The sequence below is a fragment of the Megascapheus bottae genome, chromosome 33, assembly GCF_031878675.1.
Source record: "Megascapheus bottae isolate mThoBot1 chromosome 33, mThoBot2.hap1, whole genome shotgun sequence".
NCBI lineage: Eukaryota > Metazoa > Chordata > Mammalia > Rodentia > Geomyidae > Megascapheus > Megascapheus bottae.
In genome coordinates this window covers 978002-998648 of record NC_143541.1, presented here as the reverse complement: position 1 = coordinate 998648, position 20647 = coordinate 978002, and the positions used below count along the sequence as shown (strand labels likewise).

The window sequence follows — 20647 nt, the reverse complement described above, 5'->3', positions numbered from 1 at the left end:
CTATATATATATATATTTCTGCAAAAATATAAGTAAAGCAGGCCCTGATAGCTCACACCTGTGATTGCAGTTACTGAGGTGGCAGAGATCACAGTTCTAAGCCAGCCTGAGTAGGAAAATCTATGGGACTTTTCTCTCTAATTGATCATCGAAAAGCAAGAAGCTAGAATGGAGCTGTGACTTCAGTAGTAGAGTCCTAGCCTTGAGCACAAAAACTCCAAGAAAATGATGAGGCCCTGAGCTGGCCCCATATATGAACATACATATACAAACACACACACATACACATGTGTATGTGTAGAATATATATATATATGTATGTATAATAAATGTTTGTATACTTGTGTGTACATATATGTATACACACACACTCTATCAACATCTCTGAGTAACATCAAAGCTCAGCTTCTCTCAGAGCCCTTCTCCATCTCTTCTTGGAAACATGCACTGAAGCTCATTCTCACACACACCCTTTTACATGTCTGAGGACATATGTTTGGATTTCACGAGTTCCTATGCCAAAATCATAAAGAATGAAGCAGCAATAATTGAAAACAATCATAAACACTGCCTGCACATTAGGAATAGATAGACATGTGCATACAGAGATAGACACTAAAACAAAAAAAATCTATAAACTATGAACAATGAATACCTAAAAATAAGTACTTTAATTTCTTTCAAGTATTACCTTATTTGATATGGGTTTGGCATTTCATGAATTGGCTATATAGTTTTCAGAAGCATGTTTAGGCCTGCTGTATTTCTGTTCTTTCACTAACATGTGCTATTTTCTAATAATCAAAATATATAGTGGTGACACATACCCTATGTAGTATGCACATACATCTGAGTATACATGTGTAATTGTATACATATGTATATTTTATGTGGGTGTGCATGTGTACACTTTTTTCCCATTCTTTCTACAGTAAAATGGGTTCCCACCCAGCTACCAGGTTCTTTACTTTTTTTGTGTGTATGTCTATGCCCCATGTGAACTTGGCAAGTTTCTTCCCCCCTACCCCATGCATTTTTATTCCAGCTGCTGCTGTGCTACAAAATTATAAAAACACAAAATGCATTTCACTGGGATAAAAGTCAAGGTTCTTGGCAGGGTTGCATTTTTCTGCAGGCTTTAGGAAAAAAATCTGTTTTGTTGCTTTTTCTAGGTGTAAAAGGCTGGACACATTCCTTTGGTTGTGGCCCTCTCTTCTGCCTTTAGGATCAGCAGAGCCCTATCCCATCTTTCTGCTATCAGTTCAGTCGTATTCCACCATTTATCATATCGTCCTTATGACAACATTTGGCTGACTCCGATAATCTAAGTTTTTCTCCATCTAGGGAGAGCCTTAATCACATTTTCAAAATTGCTTTCATCACATAAGTTCATCTATTCTGAAACTTCGGGAGTTAGAAAATGAAGAGAATGGACTGATCAGGTCTCTGTATACCACAGTGCTTCTTCTAAGATAGCCCAGTATTTAAATGATTAAGCCTCCATGCCAGGAATCATCTGGAGGAGATATTTGAGAATATATGTGATTCACCTTACAAGAAAAAAAGGCAAATGCCTTTTGTGGAAGTTTTTTTTATATATAACACGAGATGTAGAATGACTTTAGTGCTGTTCTTAACATTTGGTTAGAACTAAAGCAACGTGAATGATTAGAACAATGTTTGAAAAGTATTGCACTCATTTCTTTACTCATGTAACAGTTGCCCACCTGTACATCATCTTTATAATACAAGAATAAAACATAAAAAATAAATAAAAATAATTTAAGGGAAACAAAACAAAGAAAAGTTTTTAGTCAATTTTCCATCGCGGTAACAAATACATGAAGTGAATTGAATTAAAGGAATGAAGTTTTTTTCATTGTTTGTTTGCTTGTTTTGTTTTGTTTTTGTTTGAAGACATGGTCTTACACTTGGCTGGGAGAATATTAACCATTCTTGTGGTTATCATTGTATGTATGAAGGGGGAAGTACATTAAATAATTATTTAAAACTTCTTGCATTTCTGTTTTGCTAACAGTAGGAAAACATAGACTCCATCACACTAATTCATTTGTTTGGGGCTTGGCTTTACTTCTTGTTTTGTTTTTGTTTTTTGTCCGTCATGGGTCATGAACTCTGGGCCTGGGTGCTGTCCCTGAGCTCTTCAGCTCAAGGCTATTGCCCTACACCTTGAGCTTCAGCATCATTTCCAGTTTTCTAGAAGTTAATTGGAGATAAGGTCTAGTGCCCGGGCTAGCTTTGAACTGTGATCCTCAGATCCCATCCTGAGTAGCAAGGATTACAGGCATGTGCCACCATACTCGGCACAATTTCTTAAAATGATTTTCCTCTTCACTAGCTTCCCTGAGATGAGCTGAATAAAAAAAATTGATGTTGGTAACATGCTTGATTTTCTTTCTATGTTAAGACACATATTTATAAATCTTTTAAAAAATATAGACAAGGGCCAGGAGTGTGGCCTAACAGTAGACTGCCTGCTTAGCATTCGTGAAGCCTTGGATTCAATTCCTCAGTACCACAAACATAGAAAAACCCAGAGGTGGTTCTATGGCTGAAGTGCTAGCCTTGAGAAAACCTAAGGAGAGTTCTCTTAGGCCCTGAGTTCAAGACCCAGGACTGGCAAAAAAAAAAAAAAGTACGGGCAAGGAAACATATTAATTTTTTTAATTTCACAGCTCTGTTTTTTTTTAATTTTTTAAATATATGGTTAACAATATACATTCAGGAAACACGAAATTGTAATCCTTTTTTCCTGCCCACTTTCTTGCATTTTTTTTTTAGTTTTCACAAAGTCATTATATCCCCAGAATATTAATCAGTGCTTGAGAGTTGATAATCCCCAATTAATTCATCCTCATATGAGAGAAACTGTAGCAAACCACAGTTGAGAAACTAGGTGCTGTAGAGTGTGATGGAGAAATTTGCCAGGTTCTCCGAGGGTATGTGGTCACTCACACTCTTCAAAGGGAGAGCAGACAGGGACCCCCACATCCAGCACCCAGAACTGGAGGTGCTAACTGAGGTGTTGTTCCAAGGTAGTCAAAGAAAGAAGAATATTCCATGGAGAAAAAGGATGCAGAAGTAAATTTCTGAGTCACAAAAGTATTCCAGGGAACAACCAACCACTCAGTTCTTCCAAGTGTACTCCTCAGAGTTTAGTGTATATGTGCGTGCACATGTGTGTGCCAGTCCTGGGGTTTGAACTCAGGACCTGGGTGCTATTTCTAAGTTTTGTTGTTCAAGGCTAATGTTCTACATTTGAACCACAGCTCTACTTCCACCTTTTCTGTGCTTAGTCTCAGGACTTTTCTGGCTGGGCTGGCTTTGAATGATAATCTGTGGATCTCATCCTCTTGAATAACTAGTATTACAGGTGTGAGAGTCTTTTTTTTAATAAAGACAAAAGCAATTTTCATTTCTTAGTGTTACATTTGGTTAAAACCCAGTAGCTCTTCTATTCTAAAATGACCAACATTCCATCCTAATGCCTAATGTGAGCTGGAATGGAGTTTCCTGGTCATTTGGTTTTAATTTAATTATCTAATTTTAAGCTTTAAAAAATATATATCTTAAAATGTCTCCATCATGTACAACATGCTATTGCCAGGAAGTCAGTAAATCTAGCTAACTGGCAGGCATTTGTGATAAGAATATTATTAGCTATCTGCACGCGGTTGCAAAAAGACATCTTGAATTAATACCTAGCCATTTTAAAACTTACATGAAACACTTAAGAGATCAAGAGAGCTAACATGGAGTGTTTATGTTAATGAATATAAAGTAATATGCTGTTAAAAACACTTGCAATATTAATAAGATCAGTGACATGCAGTAAAATTAGGTATTGACATAATTAGAATGATCTCAGAGAGGGTCTGACAGTCTCATTTGAAAGTCAATCATACCCTTCACCAAAAACAATGAATGCAAAGAGGATATGAGACAATCAGCGGCTCTTTTGATTTTTGAATTCTTGAAATCCATAGACTGTTTTCCCAGGCTTAATTTTGCTCATTCCCTGGAATTACCTTGCATGAAATCAATGGGGAAGGATGTCATTCTCATTCTTCAGATGAAGAAAGTAAAGTTCAGAGCAAATAGGAGTTGTGTTTAAGGTCATGCAATTACTGTTTGCTAGTCCAGTGGTCTTTATACTTCAGCACATTGTTATGTGATGTATGTTATGTGATGTACAACAAGTATCACAACTCAAAAGGAGTATGGAAGCCAGAAAAGGACCACTAACTACAAAAAAGTACCTCATCTCAAAGAGAAGCCATAGTAACTAGTTTATCCCATTTGGTTCATTCAGGAGAGCAGGCACAGGATCTCACAGTGCAAGATAGATTTATGCCAAATTTAATTATACTGGCAATCATTTCACCCTTCAAATAAATAGAGCCTAAAACTAAGTTGCCTGTGTTTGGAGTTCCTATTGGACAAAAAGTGACAACCTCTTGTCACTCTTAGAACTCTTAGAACTATTTCTTTCCCCTTGATAATTTTCAGTAAGTCCATTGTATAATTTAAGTTAAAGTTCTGGGCTTTCAAACTTGTACCTAATTATATCTCCGGTTTAGCTATCATTTAGCTTAAAATATTAATTTCAAGCGTTGCTTAAAATATAGTAAGCTATGTTTTTGCATTTAGAAATCTCTTTTAGAAACTTCTGGAGTCTATACTACTGGAAGAATTTAGAATTTGAACATGAGCAAACTCTATATACATTTGCAAAACCAAATGCAATGATAGCTCAGATGACAACTCTGCACTTACAAATACATGACGGAAATAATCTGATTTAGAAGGCTAGTAATATATTCGATTATGCTGTCAACAAAGAAATATGCTGAATTTAATCTCCTCAAATTTGGCTTGATAGATTTTGTAACTATTGCACTTACAGGAATAAAAGTTATCTAAAATTATCATTATTATTTAAGAGCTCAAGAATTCTTCAGGTTGGTTAGGAGTCTATATATCCAATGTTGAAGAAGCAAATTCAGTTGCTATGACATTTGATTCATGAGCTGAAAATTCAATCAGGAATAGATTTAGATGGCTTCATGTTTGAATTGAAATTACTTAGTCTATGCAGGCTATTAAGAATTCGTCTAAAATTTCAGTATCTCCAAATTATTACCTTTCAAGATTCCCAATTACTATTTTCCTCCAGGCATAGTACCTAGCCTCAGTCACTAATGCATGCTTTTTCAGAGTCCCATCGCAAAATGTCAATATAGCTCTAGGAAAAAAGACATCATAATAAGAATTATTAGAATTTATGTAGTGCTTTTCATCTTCAAAGTGACTTATAAATATTAATTAGCACTGCTCAAGAGTAGGACCTTTTCCAATATAACATTAAGATCCAAACTAACAAGTCAAACACTCAAATATTTCAGGCTAGCCCACCTCCTAGTCTTTGATGAGGCTATGGGGAGAAATATTTTTATAGCTGGGTTTCCTTCCTCTCTTTTAGAGCTACCACTTGCGGTACCTTTATTCAAAGAGTAATCAAGTTTTTGCATCTGTAGAGATTTCCTCTGAACAAACTCTAACTAGATTTTAAAGTGTATGTTATGAAAAAAGAGCAAAAAATAACTAGTATTTCTCTTGTTTTCTAGAAATTTTCCATTCCCCAAATTTTATTTTTATTTAGTATATTTGTCCTATGGGTATATTATTTACTCACACAAGTCTAGATTTTAAGTTAGTTTACTATTTGACTCAATGATTATTTTCTGGGAAAAAAAAGGAGGAGCGAAGTTGTCCTAACAGTTGCCTATATTAATCAATCAAGAAAGCAAATAACATATGGCAATAATTTTCTCTAAGACTATACCATATACTATCATAAGGTCAAATATTTAAACCAATAGAAAGCCAGGTGCCAGTATTTTACATGTGTAAAGATACTCAGAAGCAGGACTGGAATTCAAGGCCATCTCAGAAATAAGTCAATGAGACTCCATTTTCTACCAATAAGCAAACTAAATTAACTAGCGGGATCATAGTCCAGATTAGTCCAGTCAAATACATGAGCAAATGGTAATCCTAGCTACTCAGGAGGCTGAGATCTGAGGATATAGGCTGGAAGCCAGGCTTTTATCTCCAATTAACTACCAGAAATCTAGTAGTGATGCTGAGATTCAAAGTAGTAGAGGACCAAGACATGAGAAAGGGTATCAGTTTGTGAAGTAATGCACCTTCTATCTAGTGAATATAATATAACCCTTCTATTAATTACTATAAAATTATATGGAAAAACAAAAGAAAATAAAACAAAAAACAAAGTAGTAGAGGGCTGGGCTTGAGCAAAAGAGTTCATTCAGGGAGAGTTCCTCCGTCCTAAGTTCAAGTCCTGTGACTAATACCAAACAAAACAAAACAACACCAACAACAAAACAAAACCAGAGATCCTTTCTGAGAAGTAACAATAGTAAAAAGTTCTGGAGTTATTACAAGTGGTAGAATACCACTTGCTGCCTAGCAAGCGTGAGTTCCTCAGTTCAAATCTAGTATCATCAAAAGGAAACATCAAGCAAACCAAAAGCCGTGGTGAAGAGCAGACAGACAGACAACAGACAGAAGTACAACAGACAGATGGACAGACAGACAAAGACACACACACGCACACACACACGACTAATCTTCAACCAATTCAAGCTAGTTATGGTGCTATACAGCTGTCAATCCAGTTACACAGAATGTTTAGAAAGTATTGCTATACAGGCTGTCAAGGATATAAACACAAAACCCTATCTCAAAAATAAGCAGAGCATCAAAGGTAATACATTATAATATCAGGAGTATGAAATCTAACATGACATAGGGACGTACATGTCCACAGGTATGAAAGTACTAGATTTACCTTTCAGAAATAATGATGATTGTGTGTGACATATGCATGGTTTCCACATCACCCCTGCTTTGAAAACAGCAGGCCTTGTTCTCCTGTAACCCATGCTTTATTACAGAAGAGCTGATGAGGAAGCATAACTGGTATGGACAACAAATGGAAGAAAATGGAGTTGCATAAGGTGAACTTCATCAGGGTTGACTTCAAACTTAGTTCTGTAGGGCCATTTTTCATCTGTTTAGCGTGACTCCTGATCCTAATTCATGGATCCTTCCCTGGCTGTTTCCATCATCATCTCATCTTTTCTTCTTCCTGTAAGAAATACGAAAACAAATTATCCCATTCATAACACCTCCCAAGAACAATCCACTCAGTCAATTAAAGGCAACTTGGGGATATCTTTGTGGAATGGCAGAGTGGTCCCTACTTCATGAAGAAGATTGCCCTGAAGTAAAAAGAACTGGCAGACAACGACTCACCTCATTCTGTAGGACTGCTGAGCATCAAGTAGGTAGACAATTCATTTTGCTTCCATTTGGCTTCTGATACAAGTAAAAGTTGAATTTGTTGTTACAGTACATTGGACACTTAAGAAAAGCAGTAACGTATTTCACTGGGGCTGACTTCACAGCAGCAGAAGGCAGCAATTCCACATATTAGACAGTACCATTTCAAATGCTCTATCCACATTACAACCTCTAATACTCATATGAGTGAAATGGGGATGTTAAATGACATGTCTCTGATCTAAGAGACAAGATTTCAAACTGAACCATAGGGCACAGGTATTCTTCAAAAGTTTAGGATGGATTGGGGAAACTGAATAGTAGCATTGTGAATAATATAGACTTTTAATACTCCATAATCAAGAACAAAAATAGTACCATGCAAACATACGTAAGACTGATAAGACTTGATTTAGTTTTTGGACTAATTCACTGGACTGGTGTAAAGATCTACCCATCTATTTCATTCTCAATCCCCCACCTCACCACACCCACTGGGTAAAGAAGATGCAAACTTTGTTTCTCACCCAGTTTAGAACGTACTCATCACAGCCCTTGACAGAGGGACCAGGAAGGGATCCTACCTGAAATCCATCATTCCAGTGTTGGCAAGGCATAAAGGTTTCAACGGGGTTGGTGAGAATATAATATTGATTGTTGTTGTTGTTGTTGTTGTTGCTGTTTTAATGGAGGAAGTGGGCAACGTTTTCGACAGATACAGATGTGTCTTAGACACACAGATGTCCATTTGTGTGTGTGTGTGTGTGTGTGTGTGTGTGTGTGTGTCAAATGGCATTTGCGGTTTCTTGTTTTGCCTTCATAATTCCACAGGCATCTCCTTGCAGTCAATCTTGAAGACAATGGGCTCGTTAATCTGTACTTGGCGCTTGGCAGCTCTCCAGGCTGGGGTAAGTTGGTCTAACTCTGGGAAGGTAACAACAGAAGACTCCGTGGCGAGGGGGAGGGGACATTTCAAAAAGTTCTACAATATCTCAGGAAGGAAAATTACAGATTTAACTTAGAAGATTTGGTGATTTGAGGGTTGTAGAGGTATTTTCAATGCAATTAAAAGTTTGAACCATGGTAAGAAGGCAAAATGAGTGTGACTCTTTCATAGCTAGCTGCCCATAACAACAAACACTAAATAAATTAGACTGACATCAGGGTCAAAACCCACCAGGATTTCATGAAGGAAAAGGAGAACTACACAAAATGGCATTTGCATTATATTTCCTGAAAACATGTTAGAAGGACCGGTAATTGTTGAAAAAGTTTCACCCTAGAGAAAAATCAATCCATCAAAGTTCATCCTCAATCTTAATTAATGCATGATTGTTATGATTAAGGATAACTTTGCAAAATAAAACCCATTTTGACCAAAATGTAGAAAGCCTTGCCAAATCATTCAGTTCCCAAACTGATCTGTGCCATAAAAGGAAGTCTACATATACATCGCTACCAATTTACAATAATTACCTGAGCTTCCTGCACACAACTTTATCTTAGTATGACACAAAACTCATTTGAAGAGTGAAATGTGTAATAGTAAATTGTTTGCTCTATGCTATAATTTTCAAAGGATTAATTTTAGATGGGAATTCTTTTTCCTTCATTTATTTCTTCACCATAAAGCATTTTCCTGTCAATATTGTTACAAAGATCTCTAAAAAAGTGAGTGGAGTAAAACAAACAATCATATCTATGAACAAACATTGCTTATTCCAATCTGATTAAGAGGTTAAAAAATACCATGCTTTTAAAATCAAACCTATGTTTTAAATCCCAACTACAAACACAAAATTACATTTTATTTCAAATAGGGCGAATATTTGAAATTCTGAAATAAATGTTCTGGAGCTTACAAAATATGCATAGATTTAAACCTACTCCTTATTTCTCATGAGCATTGGATGACATTATTTATACTCTTCATATAACTTGCTTGAATCACATAACAGTGCTTTGTCCCCAGACTACTTTAGAATCCTTCAATGCAGGGAACCATGTGTGGACTTTAAAAATTCAAGTGTTTAAAATTGATTTTTTTATTAATGCATCATAGATATTTACAAGATCTTAATAATATACACTTTTTTCCAAACAAGTCAGTATTAAGAATATGTCTTATGAGAGAGGCTGGAGACCACATGAGCAGAATGATTTACTTTCAGAAAACTCTCAAAGATTTATGCTTTTATTCATCGGGTAAGTGGTTGAATAGCAAAAGAGTAAAAAATCAGGCCAATCAACAGGAAATGAGTGACAGGTCCCAAGACTTGAATTCCTCTGGAACTTAAACCTGCAAAATATGAAGAAAAAAAAAGACTTGAGATAAAACAAAATTGTCGAACAGATTATTTCAAGACAGAAAATACAAACTCCTATTTCCATTATAATGCTCTATTTTATTATATTTCACTTACATTGTATTCAATTTTAGGAAGTGCTTTTACCTGCTGTCCTCAGATAGCTGTCTTAAAGGTAAACATGGAAAAGAGAAATGATAGAATCTGTGAAACCCATGTGGATGGCAGATGAAAAATGGGCCAACATTTGAACAGCTAGCTACTTGCATTTGTCAGAGTTTCATTGCAATGAATACCTACTTCTTCTAGTCAAACATAGTATATAAATGATTGCTACATTTTAATGAGTAGCTAGTGTTGGCCTTTTTAGAGAAGCTCATTGAAAGGGATTCAAGTTAGTATGAATGCCACAACTAGTTGATGAATGCTTCCCTGAATATAGAAATAAGAATATATCTGCATATACTTCATTTGCCATCTCTACTCAAACACAACTTTTAGAATCCTTGTGAATCAACTCAATCATAAAATCATGCATTGTGTGCCTCTAGTTTTTCTACAGGTCCTTGCAAAATTCATTGTTAAGTGAAGAAACACAAAGACTGTAAATAATGGCATGTTGGGAAATTATTTAATGGCATACTCATTCATCACTTCTGGTTCATAATTAAAAATGGAAATATTGGGAATTTATTTAGTTTTTTTTTAAAAAACTTGATAATTAAGCAAGAATTGGAACATTTCTTGAAGGCCAGATTTCTGGCTGCAGCTGTCCAGATTCAGTCTACACCAGCCTTGGTGACTCCACCTACTTGACATTTTTGGAATCCGAATCTCTTCGCTGCTGCTTCCTTCTCCACCATCACTGACTGTTCTTATTTCAATCAAGTAGTCTTCTTCAAAGGGGACCAGGAGCTCAGCGGATGTGTTGTTGGTTTCCAAAATGTGAGTTTTACTTTGTCTGTTTTGTCGATACAGAATCTAAAAATAATCGTAAATGAAGTAAATAACAGATGTAAGGGTACGTTTTAGACAACTATGATGGGACATATAGCATTGGAGCATTATAAATCTGTCAATATTCCTGACTTAGAAATATTCTATGGTCTTTCTGTAAGCTTATCTGTTCCTAAGAAAAAGCTTATTCTTGGTGATAATGTCTTGGGGAATACCAGTAGATTCATGTCTGTTAAGTAAATAGCTTGATAAGATAGCTCTTATCTCTGGTGCTGACTGTGAAAAGGAATTGTTTGGGCTCATGTCAGCTCTATGACTATTTCCCTCCATCAAGAGTTGATATACATGACCATGGCATAATTACCAGGTGGGTATGCCAACATCGTCTTGTTAGATTTCCCCTCATACCATTATAATATCATAACACCCTGCAGTAGGAGTTCTAGAGATCCTACTGGAACATATTCTTTGACTTCTTTCAAAGCTCATGGCTACTACTCAAGTGATAATACAGCAAAGTGTGTCATGTGGAGACAAAAAATACTGTTCCATGTACAACTTCGTCTTTTATGTTCTATGATGGAAATATTCAACCTTTGCCCTGGAGACTTTGAAAGTAGAAATGGCATCCATACAATTATTTTTTTTCATATTGTCACATTCACAGAACTAGTTTCTATGTGGCAATGATAGATTTCGATTTAGGGAGAACATAATTTATCCGACTCAAGGGAAATCTAAGTATTTACCTTGTAACCCAATACTTCAGACTCATTTTCCATGGTTTTCACATGCTCCCAGTTCAAGCATAACTTGGAGTTTGACAGCTTCCAGGCAATATTTGCTGGTGGTTGGCTTGGAGCTTTAAGACATGACCAAAGATCCATATGAATTGTAATTCAGTGTCATGGTGCCATGGGTCCATATGAAAAGCAAAGCTAAAACTGGTGATTAGCATAGAGTGAGCTAAAATGGTTTATGATGTTATTTGAAATATCATACAAATTCTGATCAGAGTAAAGAAAAATTGACCAGTTGTGGAGATCTTTTTTTTTGCTAGGTTTATGAACTAACAATAGCTTAGTGAATTTCCAAGAACAATTTACTAACCTTTCCTATTGAATGTGTTTATCACATGCTCAGAGATGAAAGAGCCTATTATTATTTACAGTTTCATTTGGCTATTGATGAATGAGTCTGTTAACTGAATTCAGTGTGCAAACCTTTTATATACACAGACTTACACAAACATATCCCTAGCAGTCAATTACATTTGAACATGGTATTAATTTAATTAGTACTCTTAATAGTAATGAACACAGAAAACTCACAATATCCCATGAAAACTATTAGTACATTATGAATGATATAGGAAAAACACTTAGAATAATTAACACAATGCAGCTGATATACACACACACACTCAGAGCCCAGACATATATTACTCTGCTTACTCCTGTATGCTCTTATTATTGAATATATCGCCTCCAATTATCCTCAATGTATGTGCCAGAAATTGTAACTGCGTAATGCCTGAAGTTTGAATTTTCCTATGCTCAGGCAAATCCCAGACTAAAATTCCTATGAAAAAGTCTATGAATTAATTCAGCCATATATCTACCTTAGCTCAATCAACTGTGGCTGTACATTGAGAAAGATGCATGCTATTTAAAATAAGTAGAACTACTGAGAACCCAGAATCTGAAAGAGTCATTACAAATATACTGATTACCCTCTCTGATGTGAAATCTTTTTTAAATATATTTTTATTGTAATTTATAAAAGGGTTACATGATATTTGCCAGATAGAAGGTGCATTAATTCACGTACATTGATATCCTTTCTCTGATGTGAACTCTTAACCAAAACTGTGGATTTTAGCACTTTCGTATTAATTTTATATTCTTCAGGGAGAAAGATGGAGGGAAATAGAGAAGGAAAGATATAGAATAATCATTCCAAAGTAATAAACTAATGCAATTAGAGAAATTTGCAGTCATCTAAATTCCACCTATCCAGTACAAAGTTCATAAGTTACTGAGTTTTTAAATCCAACTCCTGATCTTTTGGTTTTCAATCCAGTGTTTGCTCATGACAGCATGCTGTTTCTTAGAGATTTGCACCTACATGATTATTTTCAAGATTAAAAAAAGTAAAAGCAAAAATAACCATGAAGAACCAGGAGAAACTTAAAATACTTCAGCTGAAAAGCTAAGGCAAAAATAAAACTGCCCAGCAAGAGGTTTTTATCATATTTTTAAATATGGGAAGTTGAATGAACATAATAATATTTAATTCTTTACAACACTGATAGAAATGGAAATTACTTCTTTTGGAAGTTTGCACCGACTGCCGTCCTATCTCTTATGCATTCCTGGAATATTTCTACCTTGTTGCACATAGGCAATCTTACACTGTAAACCCATGCTCCAGGCCCCTCCCAGGCCCACTGCTCTTATGTTTCTTCCTATTTCCGTGACACTAGGCTTAAGAATCCTGTGGATTTGTCCTATGGAGTTACAGTAGTTCTTGGCCACACGATTCTCTAAATTTCTTGCAGATGTATTCCTTGATCTACTCTTACCAAGAATCGCTAGCACAATGCTTGGCAAGCCAGGGGCACACAAATCAATGTCCAAGGTCTTCAGTAAATCACTGTGTGAAATCAGATTCATAATGAAAAGTGTCAGAAGTCTTGTATCTCAGAGCTATGATAATTATGCCCTGTAATATGGGCTATGTGCAGGTGACCAGTGTTAACCAATCCATTGTAACTCTACTTGCCTATGACCATGGCTAACCTCTGATCACACTGATTCAGGTTCATCACCACGAGTAGACCTGCAGCAATGTCTTCTTGAGACAGGTAGATCGATGGGATTGCCTGTGTACTGGAATATTGCAACTAACTTCCTTTAATTTTCCAGAAGGATCTCTTCTAATCTTTCTCAGTCATAAACTATCTAATATACATATACATACACAAACAAACATATATATATATATGGATTTATATGTACAGATTTACTCTCTACTATTTTTTGTTGATTCATTTCTTTGATCTCTGTTCTCTTATCACGAACAATTACACCATACAATCAACAATGAGAAGACCAAAAGTTCTTTCCTTCAATGCCACTGGCTGAGATGGATTCTGAAAGTTTCATTTATTATGGTGTCTTGTTTGAATATGTCAGAGGCAACATACTGCTTTCCATGTTATAAGTAGAGTATATTGATGAAGCAACATGTGATGAAGCCACAGGTAAGGAGGCAAAGAGTTAGAGTTTACCAACTGCTTAGACTTTCTTTGTAGCCTTGGTAATAATCTTAGCATTGACTTGTCCAAATTTGTTCCTTCATTTATCAAAGAGAACCAAAACATCTCACAGGCAAGAAAGAAGAAAAGTTACATCACTACTGAGTATAATGTTATGATTAGCTAATTACTGTCCAAAAGAGTTCTGATAGAAAGTTAGGCTTGAGAATCAGATTTCATTTGGTAAGAGCCTCAGTATTTTTATCTATGAAATGAGATTTTATAACTCCCAGTTCATAAAATCCTTGGCTTATATGAAATAACACATAAAACATTTCTCACTTCATTAGTGGTACATATTAGAAATTTTAGGAACTGCACTCAGTTCTCTGTGATGTTATGACAAAAACATGCTTTTCAATTGTGCTCAACGTAGATTGTCACCCAAAGCAAGATTCTCAAGTTTGCAAATGATTCACTTCTTAAACATAATTAACATACCTTCAAGACTGTGCCTGAGTGGTAATGCTCTTACCTGAGCTCTTTATGTGCTTTTAGAAAGGAAGATAAAATGACAGCTCAGTTAATTATCTGGGAAGCTTTCTTAGTCTGAAGACTTTCTTATCTTTATGTATGGGTGTTGCAAAGTGAATGCAATATATCTATTATTAAAAATCAGATTAAAAAATCAGAAAGCTTCTTTAGATGGCTATCATCATAACATCAGCACTGTTAACAATTTTAGATAGATGTGGCTGATTATTTCATTATTCCATATGAAGTACCTATTACCTAAAACACAAATCAATGTCCCATGAAAAGATGAAAACACATGCTCATACCAACTTTGTGAATAGTAAACAACATAACAATCCCCTTTTCTATTTTGTTTTAATTCTTGCAGGCACTTTCCAGAGTCAAATCATTTTTTTATTAATCAAATGACAGAGCAACATTAAACTAGCCCTCCACAGCTCTAATGGTTTCACTGTAATCAATTTTTCTGTAGATGGCATTTATATTCAGCTGTAGTTCACACTGTGAACTCGATTCAAAAACAACTTCTTATGTTACACTTCTAAGTGACAGCATGGGGTTGACATTTGGGAAAGAGAGAAAGAACATAAGTGCAAGATGGAATAAAGGCTTAATGTTTCCTTTATGTCTAAATATGGATTGATTGCATATTTACAACAAGAAAGAATCTAGTACAGCCTGCTAGTCAGTCAAAGTCAGGGGCCAAATTGAGACAAAATTTGCAAACACTTTGTGCTACTCTTGCAGAATGGGACTGTCTACATAAGCAGTGTTTTGTTTGTTTTATGTTCTCTTTCCTCCTGCAATTGATGTAAATATTTTTGCATGCTGTCATAGTAAATTTAAATCTCATGTAAGCATTGTCTGAGTGGCTCACAGTAGATTTGCTTGTCTTCTCGGTTATCTTTTTGAAATGCGTGATTTTCACTTAGCATGGGACTCACAGTTATTTATTTGACAATAAAAGAACCACCATTCTCATCCTTGATCGTAATAACAGCATTCTAAAAGAACTTTATGGGAACTGGAAACCTGGCTCAAGTAATAGAGGCCTTTCTTAGCAAGTGCAGGGCCCTTCTCTACCATTAAAAACAAACAAATGAAAGAATTTTTAGCTTTGCATTGGCTATTCCTTAAGGTGGAGTTCCTCCAGACTTCTAACTCTTCAGACCTTTTCTGTCATATTCAAAAATGGAGCCTGCTTCTCAGAAGTATACCTTCTTAAATGCATCTTACCCTCTCATTTATTTTCTTTGTAGTATTTTTTCACAATTTATTGCTTCATCTCTTCGTCTTTCCCTTGTTTGAGAATATCTTTCTATTTAAAATTTTCAAAGGCAAGAATACCTTTGTGTGGCTCTTGGGAGGTACTATTTCTTGACTGCATGAATGAATCATCGTATTTTAAAAGAAAAGTTCTGTCTTCCGTTTAGCCAATCATACTGGGGATTTTCCTAAGTGTGACTTCTGCATTTTCAGCCTTAACAATGAAAGATCTGATGCTAGATTGAAAATCTTGATGATGACAGTCTGAATGTGTGATGGATGTAGTTTTTTTTACTTTATATTTTTTTGCTGTCATTATTCAGAGGAAATTTTGATGTCATCTCAAGGACAAGGGAAATCAAAGTCTAAGGACAGCACTTGAATCAGGACTACCCGCAAGATTTCATTAATGCTATTTCTCATCTATATATTGGATGTCCTTCTGGGATCCTTAATGAAAATTTCTGCAGGAAACATAACCAAAAAGTAGCTGGGCTTTCCCGCTTGAAAAGGATGCTAAAGATCACAGAATCATTTCAAAAGGCATATAATACTTATAATCACACCTAAACCCTCAATGTTTGCCAGTGTCAGAGTCACCTTGGTATATGTTACGTCCCTGAGCCCTCAGAGTAAGCTCTAGGAGCAAGGACCAAGAGTTCTGCTTTTCAGATGAGCAAGTTTATCAGAATGATCAAATAATTAGACCTATCATACAGATGATATATGGCTGATTCAGGAGTGATATCCAAATTTCTCTCCCTCTAGGGTCCTATTCTAGCTATTGTACTAACTCACAAAGGGCCAAAGTTAGAGGGGTCAGCCCTGGTCAATGAAAAATTACACAGGAAAACTTGGGATAATTATAGAGTATTAGAAAGGACATCGGACTGCTAGCAGGAAGGAATGGCAAGGACATTGTTTCAAAATAAAATCTTATTTAGACTTTACGTATTTTTTATATGTGAAAGCTGATATAAATTAGCTTTTGTTTTCCAAGTCTGAATAGGCCTTAAGCTACCCAGTGGGATTATGTCTAATAAAAGTTGAGTTGAGTCTTGGTTCAGTAAATATACCAAAATATCTGCAAGTTTGTCAGGATACCTGTAAGTGGCTTTTAAAAAATACTATTCTTATAATTTGAGTAACGATGATTCACACTTGTAATCTTAGCCACTGAGAAGGTTAAGATCTGAGGAACTACAATTCACAGTCAGTCCAGGCAAGAAAGTCTAAGAGACACTTATCTCCAATTAACAACACCCCCAAATCCAGAAAGAGAGCTGAGTCTCTAGTGGTAGATTACTTCTCAAGTGGTAGATTATTTAGCTTTGTGCAAAAAGCTCAGGGATAACACCCAGGCACTGAGTTTAAGGCTCAGTACTTGCACCCGAGGACTGGTACAATACTATATACATGTGTATATATATATATACATATATATATATATCCCATGCATCACATATATATATCCTATATATGCTATATGTGCTATAGTATATAAACAATATACTATATATATTTATCATATATGTATATATATTATCCCCAGTACTGGCACTGGCTATATATATGCATTCATATATGTATGTATACGTACATACATATATATACACCACACATGCACACACACACACACACACACACACACACACACACACACATTATCCTTACAGATTTCTAATCACCCTTTATTTTGTGTGAAATACCAAGGGAAGTACACAAGGAGTTATGGGGCTTCGCTGCATAATCAGCAAGAATTAAATGTCTGAGAACTACTCCAGAAGAAGCAATAAAGCAATCATAACAAACTTACATGACACTGTCTTCATTGACTTAGTCAACAGTGTAAAACCAGAAGGAAAATAAAGCTTTGTCTATAGCTATGCCACCCCTAAGAATGATTCAGAGCCGCTCCTGTCTCAAGTTACGTAAAATGTAGAAAACCTGGTTCAAGAATTCCTAGTGTAATCCTTATACACAGATAATTCTTAGAATCTATTTGTTCACTTGTTTTCTTCTTCTAACAATTCTAAAGCACTTCATATTTTTCAAGCTTCTCTCATAATCAGCTCTTCACTTCTACTTCATTGATGATTTAGGAAGATGATAATGGAACATTTCCATTTAATTAATTGTAGCCTCGTGCTTGTAATCCTCATTACTCAGTAGACTGAGATTTGAGGACCATGAGCCTGATCAGGTAGAAAGACCATGAGACTCTTATCCCAAATTAACTACTAAAATGACAGAAATAGAGATGTAGTTCAAGTTCTAGAACACTGGTCTTAAACACAAAATCTCAGAGTGCTCAGACTTGAGTTTGATTGGTAAAAAGGAAGAAATAAAAGATACATAAAAAGAAAAATACAGGGGCCAGGAGTGCTCACCTAACATGCATGATGCCCTAGGTTTGATTTTGTGGTACCACATACACAGAGAAAGCCAGAAGTGGTGTTGTGGCTCAAGTGACAGAGCACTAGCCTTGAGCAAAAAGTATCCAAGGACAGTGGTCAGGCCCTGAGTTCAAGCCCCAGGACTGGAAAAAAAAAAAAGAGCAGAACAAATGGCATATCTTGTCTTATACAGGTCACCAGCCAGTGAAATATTCAGAATTAGTATGTATGCAGGTCTTTGGAGGCTGGTTCAAATTTTCCATGTATAACCAGAAAATTAGTTAGCTGGGACTTGTTGATTGACATGATTTTAAGTTCTCTTCATGCACGTATAGAAAAAAAGTCAACTTTAATATCACTTGACTGTCACATGTTTCTCAACTGACCATTCTTTCTCAATATAGAGTAGTAAACAGCGTTTTATAGGCAGAAGAGCCATTATTCAAACAAATATTCATAGTTCTTGCTTTTAGGAAGCTTTAGGAACATCAAAACAGTTCATTTTGATTATTACCAAAGAGTTTTAATCATAAAGGCACAAACTTACTTTACCAAACATTCATATAGTAAACCGATGATATGCACACTGACCAAGAAGGAGTATGATTCTAGTAATGTATAAATCTCACCCCCTGAGTACTCACGAGACTTTTTGGTGGTGATGTTGACTGGAGGGCTTGAGGGCCCCGTCCCAGCAGTGTTATAAGCTCGCACAGAAGCAAAGTAGATGGTGTTAGCTTTCAGCCCTGTGATGTTCTTGGTTGTGACATTTCCACTGACTCTAATCCTGCCAATCATTGATTCCTTGGAATCATCTGTCCAGTATAAGATCTGACGGGTTACATGAAGAATAAATATTTCATTACTTCTCAACAACTATTGACTGCAAGGAATTCTAGGGATGTTAAAAAAAGAACACCAAAACCTCAGTTTGGGCTATATTAACCACAACAAAATCATCACACCTGAATACTTGCAGAAAGGAATTCTATATGTGAATATACAACTGTAATGAAATTTCAGAGAACCTGGACTTTTGAAGATTACCAAAGTGAATTAATGTATGGACCATGTAATGGCTGTCTCTGCTTTAACAAAGGGCATGTAAAAAGGCAAGTCAAAACGAATTCTCACATTGGATGGTTTGTTACCATAACATTTCCTACAGTGTTCTTTGACTCATAAGTAAGTTAACTGTTGAGTTTATACTGACCCTTTGCTAGACATTCACATTGTTTCCAATACATTGGAAGACAAAACAATAAACATTGGTTCGTGTTTTAAGCCCCTTATTATCTAGTTTGGAAGTTAGAATAAATGTGAAAACAAAGCAAAGGATTCATTTCAAAAAAGAGACAGAAGAAACATGAATCATGAAGAAAACCACCTGATTGGTAGAGAGGGGGCCGTAGATGAGCTGTAAAAATAAGCAGGGTTTACATTTGAGGTATGGCCTTCTAGGGACAGAATGGGTATGATAGTTATCATATGAGTAGAAAAGTTTTTTTAGATCAGATGATTCACAAGAATTTTTTAATGAAGGAAAAATTGGTGAATTTTAGAACTATAGTGTTATTCTAGCTTTAAAATGCAATGAACCTTGTCTGTTTTGTGAATTATTGTATTTGCAAGTGGTAAATAATAAATAATTAATGGCATCCCTCTTCTGCATTCTCATCCCTTAACTTTGTGAACCCAGCATCACACAAGTGTAACTTGCTTCATTCTATGTTGAGTAGAAGGAATGGAATTTACCAGAATTCTGTGAGAAACTGAATTTTTTTCTCATCACTTCACTCCATTTTTGGATATGAGTCCATTTTTTCCAAGTTACATTCCAGTTTCCAGAGCAAATTTCTCCCTGAACTTTTTCTACAGTTTAAAAATCATGCTGGATTTGACTTCATTTCTCTCTATAAACTGGATTGGATGCAACTTGAATACTTTTATAAGACAAACTTCCTCCTCACTTTAAAAAGACTTCTTGTGTCATGAATATTTAACATAAAATCTCTCCTTCTAAGAAATTTCACTCTGCACGTCACCTTTATCATAAATAACAATTTACCAAAAACTAAAACAAAAACCAGTGCATTATTGCTGACAACAGTTGCAAGATTAGACAGCACCTCTCTAGAACCTTCTCATTCTACTTATCTGAGAATGTATGCCTCTTTTTGTGACCATCATTTATCAATTAATGTGCTTAAGATCACCTAAAAAGATTCCTTCCCCCAGCTTCCAAAAATGCCAGTGTATTAAGATCTTGGTAATGAGCCCCAGCTCTCTTGAGAAGTGGTAGAACCTTTAGGAGATAAGTCTTGAGTGACAGGAATTATGTCATAGAGGACATGTACGGAAAGAGGTACTGACAATTGTAAAGTCAATACTTGTTTCCACACAGATTTTTTTTTCTGTTTGCTTCCTGTTTCCCTGCTTGCTCTGCCAATAAGCTCTTATTACGCTTCCTCAACCCAGACCTCCAAGCAATGGTGTAATCTATAGATTGGAATTTTCAACCACTGTGAGTCCAAGAG

The 20647-nt window shown here is 35.7% G+C and overlaps 1 protein-coding gene across 1 annotated transcript in view; it reads right to left on the bottom strand.

Moving 5' to 3' along the window:
* Positions 1–9018: 9018 nt before the first annotated feature.
* The window catches only part of Cntn6 (contactin 6), a 241485-nt gene continuing 229856 nt past the window's right edge, over positions 9019–20647 (bottom strand). Inside the window, 5 exon segments of the mRNA XM_090324028.1 lie at positions 9019–9626; positions 9628–9688; positions 10508–10676; positions 11402–11514; positions 18755–18941. Coding sequence (XP_090180154.1) covers positions 9584–9626; positions 9628–9688; positions 10508–10676; positions 11402–11514; positions 18755–18941 — 573 coding nt within the window. The 3' untranslated portion in view covers positions 9019–9583.